The 19,806-nt window shown below is 43.6% G+C and overlaps 2 protein-coding genes across 3 annotated transcripts in view; one reads left to right on the forward strand and one right to left on the reverse strand.

Moving 5' to 3' along the window:
* Positions 1-3,813, reverse strand: part of LOC115226109 (probable ATP-dependent RNA helicase DHX37) — an 81,587-nt gene extending 77,774 nt beyond the window's left edge. Inside the window, exons 1-2 of the mRNA XM_029797093.2 lie at positions 3,538-3,813; positions 500-685 (exon numbers count right to left, since the gene is read on the reverse strand). Of these exons, the coding sequence (XP_029652953.1) occupies positions 500-685; positions 3,538-3,618 (267 nt within the window). The 5' untranslated portion in view covers positions 3,619-3,813. The remainder of the gene's footprint in view (positions 1-499; positions 686-3,537) is intronic.
* Positions 3,814-6,353: 2,540 nt separating this feature from the next.
* The window catches only part of LOC115226176 (vacuolar protein sorting-associated protein 53 homolog), a 39,742-nt gene continuing 26,289 nt past the window's right edge, over positions 6,354-19,806 (forward strand). For both annotated transcript variants that reach the window (XM_029797175.2, XM_036514953.1), the window contains exons 1-6: positions 6,354-6,508; positions 11,123-11,253; positions 14,226-14,379; positions 16,455-16,570; positions 17,467-17,586; positions 19,520-19,598. In XM_029797175.2, coding sequence (XP_029653035.1) covers positions 6,407-6,508; positions 11,123-11,253; positions 14,226-14,379; positions 16,455-16,570; positions 17,467-17,586; positions 19,520-19,598 — 702 coding nt within the window. In that variant the 5' untranslated portion in view covers positions 6,354-6,406. The remainder of the gene's footprint in view (positions 6,509-11,122; positions 11,254-14,225; positions 14,380-16,454; positions 16,571-17,466; positions 17,587-19,519; positions 19,599-19,806) is intronic.

A 19,806-nucleotide genomic window follows, 5' to 3' on the forward strand; every position in this document is an offset into this window, starting at 1 on the left:
TTTATCGACCTTGAAATGAAGAAGGACAAAGTCGACCACGGCGGAATTTGAACTCAGAACATAACAACAGACGAAATACTTATTTCTTTACTATCCACAAGGGGCTAAACATAGAGAGGACAAACAAGGACAGATAAACGGATTAAGTCGATTATATCGACCCGAGTACGTAACTGGTACTTAATTTATCGACCTCGAAATGAAGAAAGACAAAGTCGACCTCGGCAGAATTTGATCTCAGCATGTAACGACAGACGAAATACCTATTTCTTTACTACCCACAAGGGGCTAAACATAGAGAGGACAAACAAGCGCAGAGAAAGGGATTAAGTCAATTACATCAACCCCAGTGCGTAACTGGTACTTATTTAATCGACCCCGAAAGGATGAAAAGCAAAGTCGACCACGGCAGAATTTGAACTCAGAACGTAACGGCAGATGAAATACCTATTTCTTTACTACCCACAAAGCCCTTAAGCTCAATATATTCAAATCTTACCTTTATTTTTCTCTTCTTTTTCTCAACTATCTTCAGTAGTTTCTTTCGTAGTTTCTTCGAGATTACTACTTTGGTCTCCTTTTTAGCTGCTATCTTTTTCGTTTTCCGTTTTTCCGATGGTAGGACGAGGGCATTGCTGTCGTCGTAGGAAGTTTGCTGACTTTGTACAGGAAGATCAAGTTGTATCTTTGAATAAACAAAATGAGAGACCTAGAGTAAATTTCCATGCAACACTTTCAAAATAAGCGAAGTAACCAGTTCTAAAACAAGGTATAAATAGTAGCAATGCTGGACAGTAACGTTTTTTTGGCCACTATAACACGGCTGTTCTATAAAGAACTAGTTGCCCTATAAAGAGCAAGTTGGTTAACACTATTTTTTTTTTGTTTTGGTGTCCGGGTCACCCCCTCAGACGCTTTCGGAAATTCCCGGCGTGAATTTTCCGAGGCCTCTCCCCCACTCCCCTTTCGTTTAGAGGAAGTTGTTTTACACCTATTACACAAATTTTTTTTGATTTTTTGACTGGGTTTAACGCTTTAGTTTAACCTACATTTACTACATTTTAACCCCAGGAAAATGTCCGGATCTTTTCGGTTTGAACAGCAGTTTTTTCTAGCGGTGTCATATGAAATTGTCACCCATAATTATGACCCTAGAACCAATCTAGTAGACAATAGAGAGAGTTGAAGACAGTGAGAGAGAGAAAGAGGGATAGTGAGAGCTAGTAATGACTAGAGAGAGTGTGAAACCGAGTAATAGAAAGAGAGAATGTAGAAATAGGGATAAAAAAGGGGGAGAGGTACTAAAAAGAAGTAGTGAGAGGGAGTAATAGAAAGGTAGATGTTGATATAGTTAGAAACAGAGAGAGAGAAAGCAACAGGTAGGGGTAGGGATCTTTTCGGTTTGAATGGCAGTTTTTTCTAGCGGTGTCATATGAAATTGTCACCCATAATTATGACCCTAGTATCGATATATTGCATTTCAATCTGTTTTAGGGTTAGGGGTGGGGGGAAGGGTATCTTTTTTTCTTCACAAATGTAAATAAACCCAATCTGTTTCTTAAACGAGGGACATATTCATACGGCACAGAATGTTTTTTTTTTACCTCAATAGACGTCATTGATTGGTTGAAATTGCAGAAATTGAAGAAAAAAAAAACAACAAATATGTTACAAACTATAGAATTTTCTCAATAAAGCCAAGAGAAAAAGATGTTTTATAAACACATTCTTCCAGTATACGAAGTTTAAAAGTGTTTAGTTACGTGGAAATTATTTTTAAAAAATTGCCGTTCAAACCGAAAAGATCCAAATATAGAAATCATTTCATATTTATATAAATATATATATATATATATATATATATATATATATATATATATATATATATATCCATTTCTATTAATATAATTAGCTAGTAAATGGTGATTTTTTTAATGAGTTGAATTAAAAGAAAATGTTGGACATAATATTTACTAACTGTGGAAAAAAAACTTTATTAATTTAGCACATATAGCGCAGGAGTGGCTGTGTGGTAAGTAGGTTGCTTACCAACCACCTGGTTCCAGGTTCAGTCCTACTGTGTGGCACCTTGGGAAAGTGTCTTCTGCTATAGCCTCGGGCCGACCAAAGCCTTGTGAGTGGATTTGGTAGACGGAAACTGAAAGAAGCCTGTTGTATATATGTATATATATATATGTGTGTGTGTATATATGTTTGTGTGTCTGTGTTTGTCCCCCTAGCATTGCTTGACAACTGATGCTGGCGTGTTTACGTCCCCGTCACTTAGCGGTTCGGCAAAATAGACCGATAGAATAAGTACTAGGCTTACAACGAATAAGTCCCGGGGTCGATTTGCTCGACCAGAGGCGGTGCTCCAGCATGGCAGTAGTCAAAATGACTGAAACAAGTAAAAGAGAGAGAGAGAGATCTCAGGAGTCAAGATTATTAAAAAGTAATGGAAGGGAGGTAATCGAACGAACCCAGTAATTTCTCTAGATATATACAATTTTTTTTGTAAATAATTCATATTAATATAGAATCATAATTAGCTAGTAAATGGCGATTCTTGTTTATTTACACATTCTTACACACGTGTAATGAACTGTTACCAAAATATCTTCATCTTATCAAATCCATGGATGCTGTCCAAAAACTAAAAACTAGTAAAAGAATAGATCACACACATTCTATGTGATTTGTGTAAAAACATCATATACATTGTTCTAAGAAATAATTTATTTACTTTCTTTAAAAAATTCTTTTATTTTATTCTGTAAAATCAACTCATTTGCATACGCGCAAGTCGTAGTAGGATCGACTAGTTACGACTAGCTAGCGCGGACGCGCGACTGCGCGTACCGGGTCCAGTCTTCGCTAGTAGTACCAGTTATATGATGTATAAAAACATGTAATATACAAATAAATATCTGTAAATATAAAACCATCCGAATTTCTGAGTACCTTATTTCTTCTAATATAAAATGCCTGTACATCACCTCCAAACCTTCCAATATATACATAAATATATAGATATATACGATGGGCTTCTTTCAGTTTCCGTCTACCAAATCCATTCACAAGGCTTTGGTCGGCCTGAGGCTATAGCAGAAGACACTTGCCCAAGGTGCCACGAAGTGGGACTGAACCCGGAACCATGTAGTTGGTAAGCAAGCTACTTACCACACAGTCACTCCTGCGCCTATATATACATATATATGACAGGCTTCTTTCAGTTTCCGTCTAAAAAATCCACTCACAAAGCTTTAGTAGAAGACACTTGCCCAAGGTGCCACGCAGTGGGACTGAACCCGGAACCATGTGGTTGGTAAACAAGCTACTTACCACACAGCCACTATTTTTGGGAATTTTTAAAACGTTTTTGCGAATTTATATTCTACACACGGGTATATTTGCACCACGTGGTAAAATTTGTTTTTACTTTGATCATAAGGTATGCAACACCAAATACTGAGTGGAGTCCAAACGACAACCACCAACAAATAGAAAGGTTTCTTTACAAAAACTCAAAACTCCTACCTTTTCCTGTTCTGTTTTATTAATGGCAATCTCCAGCTGTTGTCGACCTTTCTGATTATATCTTCTCCTCAATCGACCCATGACTTTAACGCCTAAATTACGAACAGAATCTCCCTTTTTTTGCTAAAACAGAATCCCAAAACGTTTCACTCAAAATTACAGAACCTTAAACACGTGCGTATATTATCAAGCAGAGCGGTCAATGATGAACATCAGTTCCTTGTGTAAAACATTTCCGGTTACAAACTAACAACACTCCGGGTTTATTTTCTTTACCTTTTTCCAATTCTTAGAATTTTAATGTCTCTATTCTCTCTCTCTCTCTCTTTGCTCTTTTACTTGTTTCAGTCATTTGACTGCGGCCATGCTGGAGCACCGCCTTTTTAGTCGTTTGACATAATATTTACTAAAAACTTTATTAATTTGGCACATATAGCGCAGGAGTGTGGTAAGTAGCTTGCTAACCAGCCACATGGTTCCGGGTTCAGTCCCACTGCGTGGCAACTTGGGCAAGTGTCTTCTGCTATAGCCCCGGGCCGACCAAAGCCTTGTGAGTGGATTTGGTTTAAGAAGACTCCGCCGGTTACGACGACGAGGGTCCCAGCTGATCCGATCAACGGAACAGCTTGCTCGTGAAATTAACGTGCAAATGGCTGAGCATTCCACAGACACGTGTACCCTTAACGTAGTTCTCGGGGATAATCAGCGTGACACAGAGAGTGACAAGGCTGACCCTTTGAAATACAAGTACAACTCATTTTTGCCAGCTGAGTGGACTGGAGCAACGTGAAATAAAGTGTCTTGCTCAAGGACACAACGCGTCGCCGGGAATCGAACTCACAACCTTACGATCATGAGCCGAATGCCCTAACCACTAAGCCACGCGCCCTCACAGTGGATTTGGTAGACGGAAACTGAAAGAAGCCTGTCGTATATATGTATGTATACAGATATATCCGTGTGTGTCTGTGTTTGTCCCCCTAGCATTGCTTGACAACCGATGCTGGTGTGTTTATGTCCCCGAAACTTAGCGGTTCGGCAAAACGGACCGATAGAATAAGTACTGGGCTTACAAAGAATAAGTCCCGGGTTCGATTTGCTCGATTAAAGGCGGTGCTCCAGCATGGCCGCAGTCAAATGACTGAAACAAGTAAATGGGTAAAAGGAGTCAATAAGATATATTAAAAAGTAATGGAAGAGAGGTAATCAAGATGATATAGTTACTAAATTTATAAAGTTTTTCTCCACAGGTAGTAAATATTATGTCTAAACATATTCTTTTAATTCGACTAATTAATAAAACAAATCACCATTTACTAGCTAATTGTGATTCTATATTAATAGAAATAGAGATATATTAATATGAAATATTTGCAAAAAATTCTAAATATCTAGAGAAATTACTTGGTTCGTCTCGATTACCTCCCTTACACTACTTTTTAATATATCTTGACTCCTGAGATCTCTCTCTCTCTCTTTTACTTGTTTAAGTCATTTGACTGCGGCCATGCTGGAGCACCGCCTTTAGTCGAGCAAATCGACCCCAGGACTTATTCTTTGTAAGCCCAGTACTTATTCTATCGGTCTGTTTTGCCGAACCGCTAAGTGACGGGGACGTAAACACACCAGCATCGGTTGTCAAGCAATGCTAGGGGGACAAACACAGACACACAAACATATACACACATACATATATATATATATACATACATATATACGACAGGCTTCTTTCAGTTTCCGTCTACCAAATCCACTCACAAGGCTTTGGTCGGCCCGAGGCTATAGCAGAAGACACTTTCCCAAGGTGCCACACAGTAGGACTGAACCTGGAACCAGGTGGTTGGTAAGCAAGCTACTTACCACACAGCCACTCCTGCGCTATATGTGCTAAATTAATAAAGTTTTTTTTCCACAGTTAGTAAATATTATGTCCAACATTTTCTTTTAATTCAACTCATTAAAAAAATCACCATTTTCTAGCTAATTATATTAATAGAAATGGATATATATATATATATTTATATAAATATGAAATGATTTCTATATTTGGATCTTTTCGGTTTGACCGGCAGTTTTTTTAAATAATTTCTACGTAACAAAACACTTTTAAACTTCGTATACTGGTAGAATGTGTTTATAAAACATCTTTTTCTCTTGGCTTTATTGAGAAAATTCTATAGTTTGTAACATATTTGTGGGTTTTTTTCTTCAATTTCTGCAATTTCAACCAATCAATGACGTCCATTGAGGTAAAAAAAAAACATTCTGTGCCGTATGAATATGTCCCTCGTTTAAGAAACAGATTGGGTTTATTTACATTTCTGAAGAAAAAAGATACCCTTCCACCCACCCCTAACCCTAAAACAGATCGATACTAGGGTCATAATTATGGGTGACAATTTCATATGATACCGCTAGAAAAAACTGCCGTTCAAACCGAAAAGATCCCTACCCCTACCTGTTGCTTTCTCTCTCTCTGTTTCTAACTATATCAACGTCTACCTTTCTATTACTCCCTCTCACTACTTACTATTAGTACCTCTCCCTCTTTTTTTATCCCTATTTCTTCATTCTCTCTTTCTATTACTCCGTTTCACACTCTCTCTTTCTCTCGCTATATCCAACACTCTCTCTAGTCATTACTAGCTCTCACTATCCCTCTTTCTCTCTCTCACTGTCTTCAACTCTCTCCATTTCTTCCTCTCTCTATCGTCTACTATCTCCAACTCTCACATCTTCTCTCTCATCTCTCTCTTTTCATTAGTATCTATCTCTTTCACTCCCCTTCCTCCACCTCTCTCGCTCAAACACATCATCTCGATCCCCCTCACTTTACTCTTCTCCTCCCACTCTCGGCTCTGATGGCAACATGGCGTCAACAGCCGATTTTGACGATGAAGCTATCGACGACGAACACTTCGATGATTCGGCTTTGATATTCCCTCCTGAGGTACAAGAAGCCATCGACCAGGTAAAACGTTCAACACCTCACTATACTGGACTCTTTGATCATTCCTGAATAGGCCAAATTCTTCTTGTTAATGTATCCAATTTGCGCAACCACCTCACAATATTTTTATTTACCGAGCATACCTGTAGTTTAGCTGGGGAAATTGTAAACACACACACACACACACACACACATACACATACACACGTATGCAAACACACACACTTGCACGCATACATACTACATGAGGGTAATATATATATATATATATATATATATATATTTCTTTACTACTGACAAGGGGCTAAACACAGAGGGGACACACAAAGGGATTAAGTCGATCGCATCGACCCCAGTGCGTAACTGGTACTTAATTTATCGACCCCGAAAGCATGAAAGGCCGAGGTCGACTTTGCCTTTATACATACATACATATATATATATATATTATATATATATATATATATATGTGTGTGTGTGTGTGTGTATGTATGTATAAGTGCTAACTCACGAAACTCTCGGCCCTTGAGACAGTCCATTGCTTCTGCTAAATATTAATAAAAATATACATATACTGATATTTTGAGTTCTATTTTTCCTGCTTGCATCACCAGCTATCTATCTACATACACATACGTCTACACGGCGAAGGTAAAGAATACACATGCCGAAAACGGGTGGAGCACGTATTTTTTATCTCCACCCGCATACACACACACACACATCTATATACACAGACATGCATACACATGCATATATATTTCTTTACTGCCCACAAGGGACTAAACACAGAGGGGACAAACGGATTAAGTCGATTATAACGACCCCAGTGCGTAACTGGTACTTAATTTATCGACCCCGAAAGGATGAAAGGCGGAATTTGAACTCAGAACGTAACGACAGACGAAATACCTATTTCTTTACTACCCACAAGGGGACAAACAAGGACAGACATAGGTATTAAGTCGATTATATCGACCCCAGTACGTAACTGGTACTTAATTTATCGATCTCGAAAGCATGAAAGGCAAAGTCGACCTCGGCGGAATTTGAACCCAGAACGTAGCAGCAGACAAATAGGCACACACATTCACATATACACAAGCACACACACGTACACACACATACATAAACATATACATACAATGTCAAGGCTTTGTGAATGCACCCGTGTTTGTATCCACCCATCCGCATCGTCTTAATGAATGACAAGTTATACAGCTTGTAATCTAATCTATTATTACAGTTTTTTTTTATAGAACAGGTAGAGCATCAGATTTAAGCTACACACACCTTGTGCTAATTATAATCAGTCGATTAATAAATGTATTGCATTAATTAGTTACGTATCTTTTATGTGCTGTGTTCAAATCACACTCGATGTTAAATTTGTCGTCTTCCTGGTTCGATCAAATGAAACACCAGACACGTAATGGGGTTGGTGTAATGGACCGTGTCCATAAACCCTTGATTGGCGATCCTTCGGTATAAGTAACGTGATTTTAACAGAAACGTTAAAGACGTAAGGACGAAATAATATGTATTTAGTTGCGTATTTTTAAAGTTCTGAGTTGAAATCTCACCGAGGTTGACGTTGTTTACATTTTTCTGGGGTCGATAAAATTCGGTACTAATCAAGCCCGGTGATCGATTATTATAACATCAGAATAAACCAGCGAACTGACTGAAAAATTGTTAGCTCTCCGGACTAAATGCTCAGAAATATTTCTTCCGGTTTTACATTCTGGGTTCAAATTCTCCTGAGGTCGGCTTTACCCTTCGTATTTTCAGGGTCCATAAAATAAATACTAATCGATGTAACCGACTAGCCCTTCCCCCAAAATTGCGCCTATCATCATCATCATCAACATCATTTAACGTCCGTTTTCCATGCTAGCATGGGTTGGACGGTTCAACTGGGGTCTGGGAAGCCAGAAGGCTGCACCAGGCCCAGTCTGATCTGGCAATGTTTCTATGGCTGGATGCCCTTCCTAACGTCAACCACTCCATGAGTGTAGTAGGCGCTTATACGTGCCACCGGCACAGTTGCCAGATGGGGCTGGCTAACGGCTATGATCGGATGGTGCTTTTTACATGCCACCAGCACGGAGGCCAGGTGAGGCTGGCAAACGGCCACAATCGGATGGTGCTTTTTACGTGTCACCAGCATGGAGGCCAGGCGAGGCTGGCAAACGGCCACAATCGGATGGTGCTTTTTACAGCCACGATCGGATGGTGCTTTTTACGTGCCACCAGCATGGAGGCCAGGCGAGGCTGGCAAACGGCCACAATCGGATGGTGCTTTTTACAGCCACGATCGGATGGTGCTTTTTACGTGTCACCAGCATGGAGGCCAGGCGAGGCTGGCAAACGGCCACAATCGGATGGTGCTTTTTACAGCCACGATCGGATGGTGCTTTTTACGTGCCACCAGCATGGAGGCCAGGCGAGGCTGGCAAACGGCCACAATCGGATGGTGCTTTTTACAGCCACGATCGGATGGTGCTTTTTACGTGTCACCAGCATGGAGGCCAGGCGAGGCTGGCAAACGGCCACAATCGGATGGTGCTTTTTACAGCCACGATCGGATGGTGCTTTTTACGTGCCACCAGCATGGAGGCCAGGCGAGGCTGGCAAACGGCCACAATCGGATGGTGCTTTTTACAGCCACGATCGGATGGTGCTTTTTACGTGCCACCAGCATGGAGGCCAGGCGAGGCTGGCAAACGGCCACAATCGGATGGTGCTTTTTACAGCCACGATCGGATGGTGCTTTTTACGTGTCACCAGCATGGAGGCAGGCGAGGCTGGCAAACGGCCACAATCGGATGGTGCTTTTTACAGCCACGATCGGATGGTGCTTTTTACGTGTCACCAGCATGGAGGCCAGGCGAGGCTGGCAAACGGCCACAATCGGATGGTGCTTTTTACGTGCCACCAGCACGGAGCCCAGGCGAGGCTGGCAACGGCCACGATCAGATGGTGCTTTTTACGTGCCACCAGCATGGAGGCCAGGCGAGGCTGGCAAACAGCCACAATCGGATGGTGCTTTTTACGTGCCACCAGCACGGAGGCCAGGCGAGGCTGGCAAACGGCCACAATCGGATGGTGCTTTTTACAGCCACGATCGGATGGTGCTTTTTACGTGTCACCAGCATGGAGGCCAGGCGAGGCTGGCAAACGGCCACAATCGGATGGTGCTTTTTACAGCCACGATCGGATGGTGCTTTTTACGTGTCACCAGCATGGAGGCCAGGCGAGGCTGGCAAACGGCCACAATCGGATGGTGCTTTTTATGTGCCACCAGCACGGAGCCCAGGCGAGGCTGGCAACGGCCACGATCAGATGGTGCTTTTTACGTGCCACCAGCATGGAGGCCAGGCGAGGCTGGCAAACGGCCACAATCGGATGGTGCTTTTTACATGCCACCAGCACAGAGGCCAGGCGAGGCTCCAAATATTAAAAATGCTATTTGTATATAATAAAATAATGTAGAAATTATTTAGCAAGTGATGATGAGAGGAAGTAGACGAACTTGTAAATCAGGGCCCATCACTAAGCCCCTGCGGTTGAGGGGTCCCCATGTTAAGATCAATGGACGTAGATGAGTCATCTGTTTACTAAGATTAAGATGTTGAACAAGAATTTTAACTATCTGCTTGTCTTGACATCACATGATAATTGTAGACTGTCACTGTCATGGGAGCGGTGTCCATGGAAACAATTTATCCGTGGAGAAATGGCATCCAACTATACAAGAACTGCCCCAACAAATTTCCTCGAATCCCTGCAAGCACGGAAGAGTGAATATTAGCACAATGGTGATGATATACACACACTGCTGGGACCCCCTTCGGTCATGACTGACCGTGGGATTGCACCAAGAAAGTTACCCTCCCAGCCACAAGTCCAGGCAAGGTTGTTTATGGAAGACCAGCAGTCGCCCATGCATACCAGCCTCCCCTCTCCACACCCTTATATGTACATAGGGTAACGGGTAAAGACCCCCTTCAGTCATGGCTGACCATGGGATTGTACCTAGAAAGTTACCCTCTCAGTTACAAGTCCAGGCAAGGTTGTTTATGGAAGACCAGCAGTCGCCCATGCATACCAGCCTCCCCTCTCCACACCCTTATATGTACATAGGGTAACGGGTAAAGACCCCCTTCAGTCATGGCTGACCATGGGATTGTACCTAGAAAGTTACCCTCTCAGTTACAAGTCCGGGCAAGGTTGTTTATGGAAGACCAGCAGTCGCCCATGCATACCAGCCTCCCCTCTCCACGCCACTGTTGTTATCCAAGGGAAAGGCAAAGGGGCCGATACAGCTTGGCACCAGTGACATTGCAACTCATTTCTACAGCTGAGTGAACTGGAGCAATGTGAAATAAAGTGCCTTGCTCAAGAACACAACACGCAGTCTGGTCCGGGATTCGAACTCACAACCTCACGATCGTAAGCTCGACGCTCTAACCAGTGAGCCATGCACTTTCACAACACGCACACACACACTCACAAACATACACAGATACATGCGTATCCAATGCACGTGTATGCACACATAGACATCACATACATACACATATGCACTTTGCATTTTTTTAAAAAATTCTGTTGTGTGTTTTTCTTTTTCAGGTTTTACCTAGTAACGACCCCCTCGATCGGCCGGACTTTAACCCTGTCGACTACATCAACACGCTTTTCCCCACGGAACAGTCCCTGGCAAACATTGACGATGTGGTTGGCAAAATTAGGCTGAAAATCCGGTGAGACTATGTTACTTTCATTGGAATGTTGTTATTATCATTATCATCATTTACCGTAAATCCTCAAGTATAGTCCGCCCTTCAGTATAATACGCAGGGGATTTTTAGAGGGTTGTACCTCTGAAAAACCTAAACCTTGTGTATAATATATACCCCTTCTCTAACTTGAGTCGTGTGTAATTAAGCCAGCAGCACCTAGTCAAACAGACACTTCCATGCATGCGTAATACAATGGGAATGTAAATATGTTTGCAAATTGTTTTTGTTATTCTGAGTCGTCACCGACTGACTTTTGCTTGGGGTATTCTTGCTTTTATAACTATCCAGAAGGATAGATATATCATTGAGAACAATAGATTTAGTTGGTGGTCTTGTTATCTCTATTCTAGCTTTTGGTGGAGTAGAAGAGGTTAGAAAGGGTCAAGTGGTGAAGACATTATTTCAGCCTAGCTGAAGGCATCTGGAAAATGTAATAACTGCTGTCAGAGAAAAACCATTGTTCCACCGTGGGAAAAGTTCTGTTGTATTGTTAAATTAAATTTGGCTATGGTGGATCGAATCCACTTCATGCTTGCAAGATCCACTACAAATCCTTATTTTTTATAAATTTGCTGTATTGACAGACTGGCACTTAAAAATTCCTGTGTTTTTAATTCAAACTTATTAGTTACTATGGTGACAAGACTACCTATCTATTTATTTATCTTTCACACACTCTCTCTATCTCACTGTACTTCTCTCTCAATGACAACGTTTTCTCCTCCCCTTCTTCACCTCCTTCATATATATCTTGTGACACTTAGACAAATGGCAATCGGCATCTCTTGTTTAATATAAGAGTATAGTAGGTGCTTTTTTGTGCCACCGGCACGGGGCCAGTCAGTCGGCACTGGCAACGACCTCGCTCAAATGGTGCTTTTTATGTGCCACCGCTACGGGGCCAGTCAGGCGGCACTGGCAACGACCTCGCTCAAATGCTGCTTTTTATGTGCCACCGGTACGGGCCCAGTCAGTCGGCACTGGCAATGACCTCGCTCAAATGGTGCTTTTTATGTGCCACTGGCACGGGGCCAGTCAGGCGGCACTGGCAACGACCTCGCTCAAATGCTGCTTTTTATGTGCCACCGGTACGGGCCCAGTCAGTCGGCACTGGCAATGACCTCACTCAAATGGTGCTTTTTATGTGCCACTGGCACGGGGCCAGTCAGGCGGCACTGGCAACGACCTCGCTCAAATGGTGCTTTTTATGTGCCACCAGTACGGGGCCAGTCAGGCGGCACTGGCAACGACCTCGCTCAAATGCTGCTTTTTATGTGCCACTGGCACGGGGAAAGTCAGGCGGCACTGGCAACGACCTCGCTCAAATGCTGCTTTTTATGTGCCACTGGCACGGGGCCAGTCAGGCGGGATGGGCAACGACCTCGCTCAAATGGTGCTTTTTATGTGCCACCGCTACGGGGCCAGTCAGGGGGCACTGGCAACGACCTCGCTCAAATGGTGCTTTTTATGTGCCACCAGCACGGGGCCAGTCAGGCGGCACTGGCAACGACCTCGCTCAAATGCTGCTTTTTATGTGCCACCGGCACGGGGCCAGTCAGGCGGCACTGGCAACGACCTCGCTCAAATGCTGCTTTTTATGTGCCACCGGTACGGGCCCAGTCAGTCGGCACTGGCAATGACCTCACTCAAATGCTGCTTTTTATGTGCCACTGGCACGGGGCCAGTCAGGCGGCACTGGCAACGACCTCGCTCAAATGGTGCTTTTTATGTGCCACCAGTACGGGGCCAGTCAGGCGGCACTGGCAACGACCTCGCTCAAATGCTGCTTTTTATGTGCCACTGGCACGGGGAAAGTCAGGCGGCACTGGCAACGACCTCGCTCAAATGCTGCTTTTTATGTGCCACTGGCACGGGGCCAGTCAGGCGGGATGGGCAACGACCTCGCTCAATGGTGCTTTTTATGTGCCACCGCTACGGGGCCAGTCAGGGGGCACTGGCAACGACCTCGCTCAAATGGTGCTTTTTATGTGCCACCAGCACGGGGCCAGTCAGGCGGCACTGGCAACGACCTCGCTCAAATGCTGCTTTTTATGTGCCACTGGCACGGGGCCAGTCAGGCGGCACTGGCAACGACTTCGCTCAAATGGTGCTTTTTATGTGCCAGTCAGGCGGCACTGACAATGAACTCGCTTAAATGGTGCTTTTTATGTGCCACCAGCACGGGGCCAGTCAGACGGCACTGGCAACAACCTCGCTCAAATGGTGCTTTTTATGTGCCAGTCAGGTGGCACTGGCAACGACCTAGCTCAAATGCTGCTTTCACATGCCACCGGCACAGGGGCCAGATATGTTTTCAAACACTTATCACAAATAACCTGCTGGCTCATTAAAAATTAATTATTAGCGACAGAAACATATATATATATATATATTAGAAAGTTTGGCGATGACGTACAAGTATTTTATATAAGAAGAAATGAGGTACTCAGAAATTCTGATGGTTTTATATTTACAGATATTTATTTGTATATTACATGTTTTTATACATCATATAACTTATATCATATATCACATATTAGCGCTTTCTCCCATTCTGGTGGAGTTTTCAAATTGAACATAAATATATATATATATGTATGTATATGTATATATATATATGTATATATATATGTGTGTGTGTGTCTGTGTTTATGTGTTTGTCTTTGTCCCCTCAACATCGCTTGACAACCGATGGTGGTGTGTTTATGTCCCCGTAACTTAGCAGTTCGGCAAAAGAAACCGATCGAATAAGTACTAGGCTTACAAAGAATAAGTCCTGGGATCGATTTGTTTGACTAAAGGCGTGCTCCAGCATGGCCGCAGTCAAATGACTGAAACCTTTTTATAATCACTTTTTATGATCATTTTCGTAATATTTTAATTTATTTTTCTCCGTTCCCTCTCCTAAACATCGCTTTCTCTCATTTGTGTAGGAAACTTGACGAAGAAATTGGTACAGTGGTCCGGGGTCAAACCAATGTTGGAGAAAATGGGCGGCAAGCTCTTGAAGAGGCTCAGAAAGCAATTCAAGAACTTTTCTCCAAGATCAAAGACATAAAGGATAAAGCAGAGAAATCTGAAGAAATGGTAAGTGCCAAACCGTTTGGTGATGAGGGGGTCAAGGCAAAGAGAATGAGGAGGGGTGGAGGATGGAGGATGGAGGCAAAAGATGGTCCTGCTTTGATACTCTTTTATTTGTTTCAGTCATTTTGACTGCGGCCATGCTGGAGCACCGCCTTCAGTCGAGCAAATCGACCCCGGGGCTTATTCGTTTGTAAGCCCAGTACTTATTCTATCGGTCTCTTTTGCCGAACCGCTAAGTGACGGGGACGTAAACACACCAGCATCGGTTGTCAAGCAATGCTAGGGGGACAAACACAAACACACACACATACATACATACATACATATATACACACATACATATATATATATATATATATATATATACATATATATGACATGCTTCTTTCAGTTTCCGTCTACCAAATCCACTCACAAGGCATTGTCGGCCCAGGGCTATAGTAGAAGACACTTGCCCAAGATGCCACGCAGTGGGACTGAACCCGGAACCATGTAGTTGGTTAGCAAGCTACTTACTACACAGCCACTCCCGTGCCAAAATTTACCAAAATTGCATAAAAATATCTTCAAATACTAAAGAGTAAATTTATTCAATAAAATCGCCATTGGCTTCAACCATGGCCTTCAGACAATTTTGGAATCTCCAGCAACTCTTACGGATGGTCTTGTTTAAGTTGGTGAATGCTGCCATAGTCTTTGCCTTCAGTTCATCTTTGGTGTTACAAGGGGTTTTGTTGGTCTCTCGTTCAACTACACCCCACACATAATAACCAAGGGGTTGCAGTCTGGAGAGTTAGGTGGCCAGATGTTAGGGGTGATGTGGTCGCAGAAATTGTCTGACAGCCACGACTGGGTCCTCCTGCTTGTATGGCATGGTGCAGAGTCCTGTTGCCAGACATAGGGTCTCCCAGCAGCCACCTTCTTGACCCAGGGCAGCACTACCTCCTCCAGTCATTTGATGTAGGCCTCCGTGTTGAGTCTGAGGCTGTGTGGGAAGATGAATAGAAGCATAACATCGCCATCACTAGTGATCATTCCAAACACCATGATGTTGACTGGATGTTTGATTTTTATATCACTCTTGGTGCATGTTTTGGGGACACTGCAAGCCAGCGGTTGTTCTGTGTTCACCATGTGATCCTGACAGAAATTTTTCTCATCTGAGAAAAACCAAAGCATGTTTTGGTTGGAGGGGATACTTCAGAAACTTTGTAGCACGGTCTTTCCTCTTGTCCTTGAAATTAGTCCTTTCTCACCTTAATTGAGGGATATTGACTGTCTTCATGTGCTACCTGCCTGGTAAGAAACTCATACACTCCCATAGACCTGATTGACTTGGCCTGGATCTCACCAACAGATTCAGGGGTTCTTTTCTTAGAACAATCAGAGTGAGTTTTCTGAGCTGCCATACCTTCGTAATCACCATTGGACTCATCCAACTCTTTCCAAATCCTCTGCACTGTCCTCAGATTGATAGCCAAGCATTCTGAAGTGTTCATATTGAAGCTTCCAGCGTGAATGCCAAGCAGCACAGCACATCGTTTCCAAATTTCTGGCAGAGTGAATTGTGTCATAATACTGTTTTTTTTTCAAAGACAGTGCCCAACTGACCCTACGATACTGTGTAGTCGACAAAATCAAAAACAAACAATGCGCATGTGCGAAATAAAAAATATAAAATGGTAACAATTTACCCATCATACCCTGTATATGTATTTCTTTACTACCCACAAGGGGCTAAACATAGAGGGGACAAACAAGGACAGATGAAGGGATTGAGTCGATTATATCGACCCCAGTGCAAAACTGGTACTTTATTTATCGACCCCGAAAGGATGAAAGGCAAAGTTGACCTCGGCGGAATTTGAACTCAGAACGTAACGCAGACGAAATACCGCTAAACATTTCGCCCGGCGTGCTAACGTGTCTGCCAGCTCACTGCCTGTATATGTGTGTGTGTGTACATCCATGTATGTGTGTTTGTGTGTGTGTGTGTACATCCATGTATGTGTGTTTGTGTGTGTGTATTTGTATATAGTTAATCTACAAACATGCTGTTTTCTGATTGTTACACCCAGGTGAAGGAGATTACCCGTGATATCAAGCAGCTGGATCATGCAAAGAGACACCTTACAAGTTCAATCATCACCCTCAACCACTTACATATGTTGGTAGGGGGTGTTGATAGTCTTACGTAAGTCATAAATGTTATCACCATATCAGTTTATCGTTTCTACATGTCATCATCATCATCATCATTTAATGACCGTTGCCCATGGGTCGGTTGGTGTGGCCAAAGCTGGGGAGCTCCACCAGACTCCAGTCTGATTTGGCATGGTTTCTATGACTGGATGCCCTTCCTAGCACCAACCAATTCACTGTGTGCTGGGCGCTTTTGCGTGACACCGCACAGGCGCTTTTGCATGATGCCACATAGGATACTTTTACATGTTGCCAAATGGTCGATTTTACATGTTGACACATGGGAACTTTTACATCTTACCACATGTGCACTTTTACATGTTGCCACATGGACACTTTTGCATGTTGCCACATGGACCTTTTTACATGATGCCACATGGGTGTTTTTACACGTTGCCGCACGGGCACTTTTACATGTTGCCACATGGGAACGTTTATGCGGCACCGTCATGAGTGCTTTACACCATCAGAAGGGTCAGACTTAATACTCCCGCTGCAGATTATATCCATCATCATCATCATCATTTAACGACAGCTTGACAGAAGCTGACCAGCTTGAGGGCTGCCTGGGCTCAATTTCGTTTGCTTTGGCATGGTTTCTACAACTGGGTGGCATTTCTAATGCCAGCCACTTTACAGAGTCCCACAGTTTGTACTACAGAGCCAAAGCCGGTTTCAACCAGGTTGGTATCAAAAGGGTTAAGAATTGTTTCTCTATTATACATTTCAACCCTTTTGTTACCATATTTCTGTTGAGATGTTCTGTATTTCTTTCAATTATTTTAAATATAACAAAGAATTTAGTAAAATAACATTCACACACTTCCTTCTTTCTCTCCACATACTCAGCCCTCACTCACACTCACACTCCACATCTTCTTTTTACAGAACTCTGACTCGCCGCCGTCAGTACCTCGAAGTGGCAAACCTCCTACAAGGTGTTCTCAACGTCTTGGAGCACTTTGACCGTTACATGGCCATTCCTCAGATCAAGCAGCTCTCCGATAAGTAAGTTACAATTATTACAATTTGCTTCCTGTCTTTGTTTTGTCATTGATGTTGTTGTTGTTGTTTAGCCCTCGGTCATCTCTGATCCAGCAGACCTGCAAGATTAAAGAAGTTCTGAGTTTTTTTGTTTTTTTTAGTTATTTATATTTTTAAATCTGCTGCAAGCCTTGAAGGACCAGGGCCTTCATCACCATCATCATCATCATCATCGTTTAACGTCCGTTCTCCATGCTAGCATGGGTTGGACGGTTCGACCGGGGATCTGGAAAGCCAGAAGGCTGCACCAGGCTCCAGTCTGATCTGGCAATGTTTCTACAGCTGGATGCCCTTCCTAACGCCAACCACTCCGAGAGTGTAGTGGGTGCTTTTTACGTGCCACCTGCACAGGTGCCAGGCGAGGCTGGCAACGGCCACGGTCGGATTGGTGCATTTTACGTGCCACCGGCACGGAAGCCAGTCGAGGCGGCACTGGCTTCGGCCACGATTCGGATGGTGCTTTTTACGTGTCACCGGCACGGAAGCCAGTCGAGGCGACGCTGGCATCGGCCACGATTGGCTTTGTGAGTGGATATTTCAAAGATGAAGGCTGGTAAAAGCCCATCGTGTATCATCATCGTGATTTAACATCCATTTTCTATGCTGGCATGGGTTGGATAGTTGACAGGAGCCCGTAAGGCCAGGGGCCACGCCAGGCACCATTGTCTGTTCTAGCATGGTTTCTAGATGCCCTTCTACTACTAATATAGGATGAAGTTTTTAATATTTTAATATGCTGCCACATTTCTTGATGGAATTTTTTTCTGTAGAGAAAACTGGATGCCCTTCCTAACGCCAACCACTCCATGAGTGTAGTGAGTGCTTTTTACGTGCCACCAGCACAGGTGCCAGACGAAGCTGGCAAACGGCAACAGTCAGATGGTGGTTTTTACGTGACACCGGCACGGGGGCCAGACGAGGCTGGCAACGGCTACAATCGGATGATGCTTTTTTATGTGCCGCCGGCACGGGGGCCGGACGAGGCTGGCAACGACCACAATCGGATGATGCCTTTTTACGTGCCGCCGGCACGGAGGCCAGTCGGGGCGGCGCTGGCAACGGCCAGGTTCGGATTGTTCTCTTATGTGCCACCGGCACTGGTATCACAGTGTGTAGTTCAAAGGCTTTGTCACATTCTGTGTCACACTGAATCTCCCTGAGGACTTATTCGTGTCTGTGGAGCGCTCAGCCACTTTCACATTAATTTCTCCAATTGGCTGTTCCCTCGATCAGGTCAAGTTGAACCCTTGTCATCATAAACGATAGAGTACCAGGATATATAATCATCTTTATATACACATGCATATGTATGTACAGGAGTGGCCGTGTGGTAAGTAGCTTGCTAACCAACCACATGGTTCCGGGTTCAGTCCCACTGCGTGGGATCTTGGGCAAGTGTCTTCTGCTATAGCCCCGGGCCGACCAATGCCTTGTGAGTGGATTTGGTAGACTGAAATTGAAAGAAGCCCGTCGTATATATGTATATAAATAGGCGTAGAAGTGACTGTGTGGTAAGTAGCTTGCTAACCAACCACATGGTTCCGGGTTCAGTCCCACTGCGTGGCACCTTGGGCAAGTCTCTTCTTCTATAGCCTCGGGCCGACCAAAGCCTTGTGAGTGGATTTGGTAGACGGAAACTGAAAGAAGCCTGTCGTATATATGTATGTGTGTGTCTGGGTTTGTCCCCCAAGCATTGCTTGACAACCGATGCTGGTGTGTTTATGTCCCCGTCACTTAGCGGTTCGGCAAAAAGAGACCGATAGAATAAGTACTGGGCTTACAAAGAATAAGTCCTGGGGTCGATTTGCTCGACTAAAAAGGCGGTGCTCCAGCATGGCCGCAGTCAAATGACTGAAACAAGTAAAAGAGTATATGTGTATCTTGATTTTTTTTGCAGGGTGAAACAAATACAGGCTGAACTTGGAACACAGATCACTGCTGACTTTGAGGAATCTTTCCAAGGTCCTGCTGCAAAGGTAATGTTTAGTGTGTGTGTCTGTGTGTGTAGTTACATATAACCTTTAAAAACTGAAGACATACCAAGGCAGCGGGCTGGCAGAAACGTTAGCACGCCGGGCGAAATGCGTAGCCGTATTTCGTCTGCCGCTACGTTCTGAGTTCAAATTTCCACCGAGGTCGACTTTGCCTTTCATCCTTTCGGGGTCGATAAATTAAGTACCAGTT

The sequence above is a fragment of the Octopus sinensis genome, linkage group LG29 (genome assembly GCF_006345805.1).
Source record: "Octopus sinensis linkage group LG29, ASM634580v1, whole genome shotgun sequence".
NCBI lineage: Eukaryota > Metazoa > Mollusca > Cephalopoda > Octopoda > Octopodidae > Octopus > Octopus sinensis.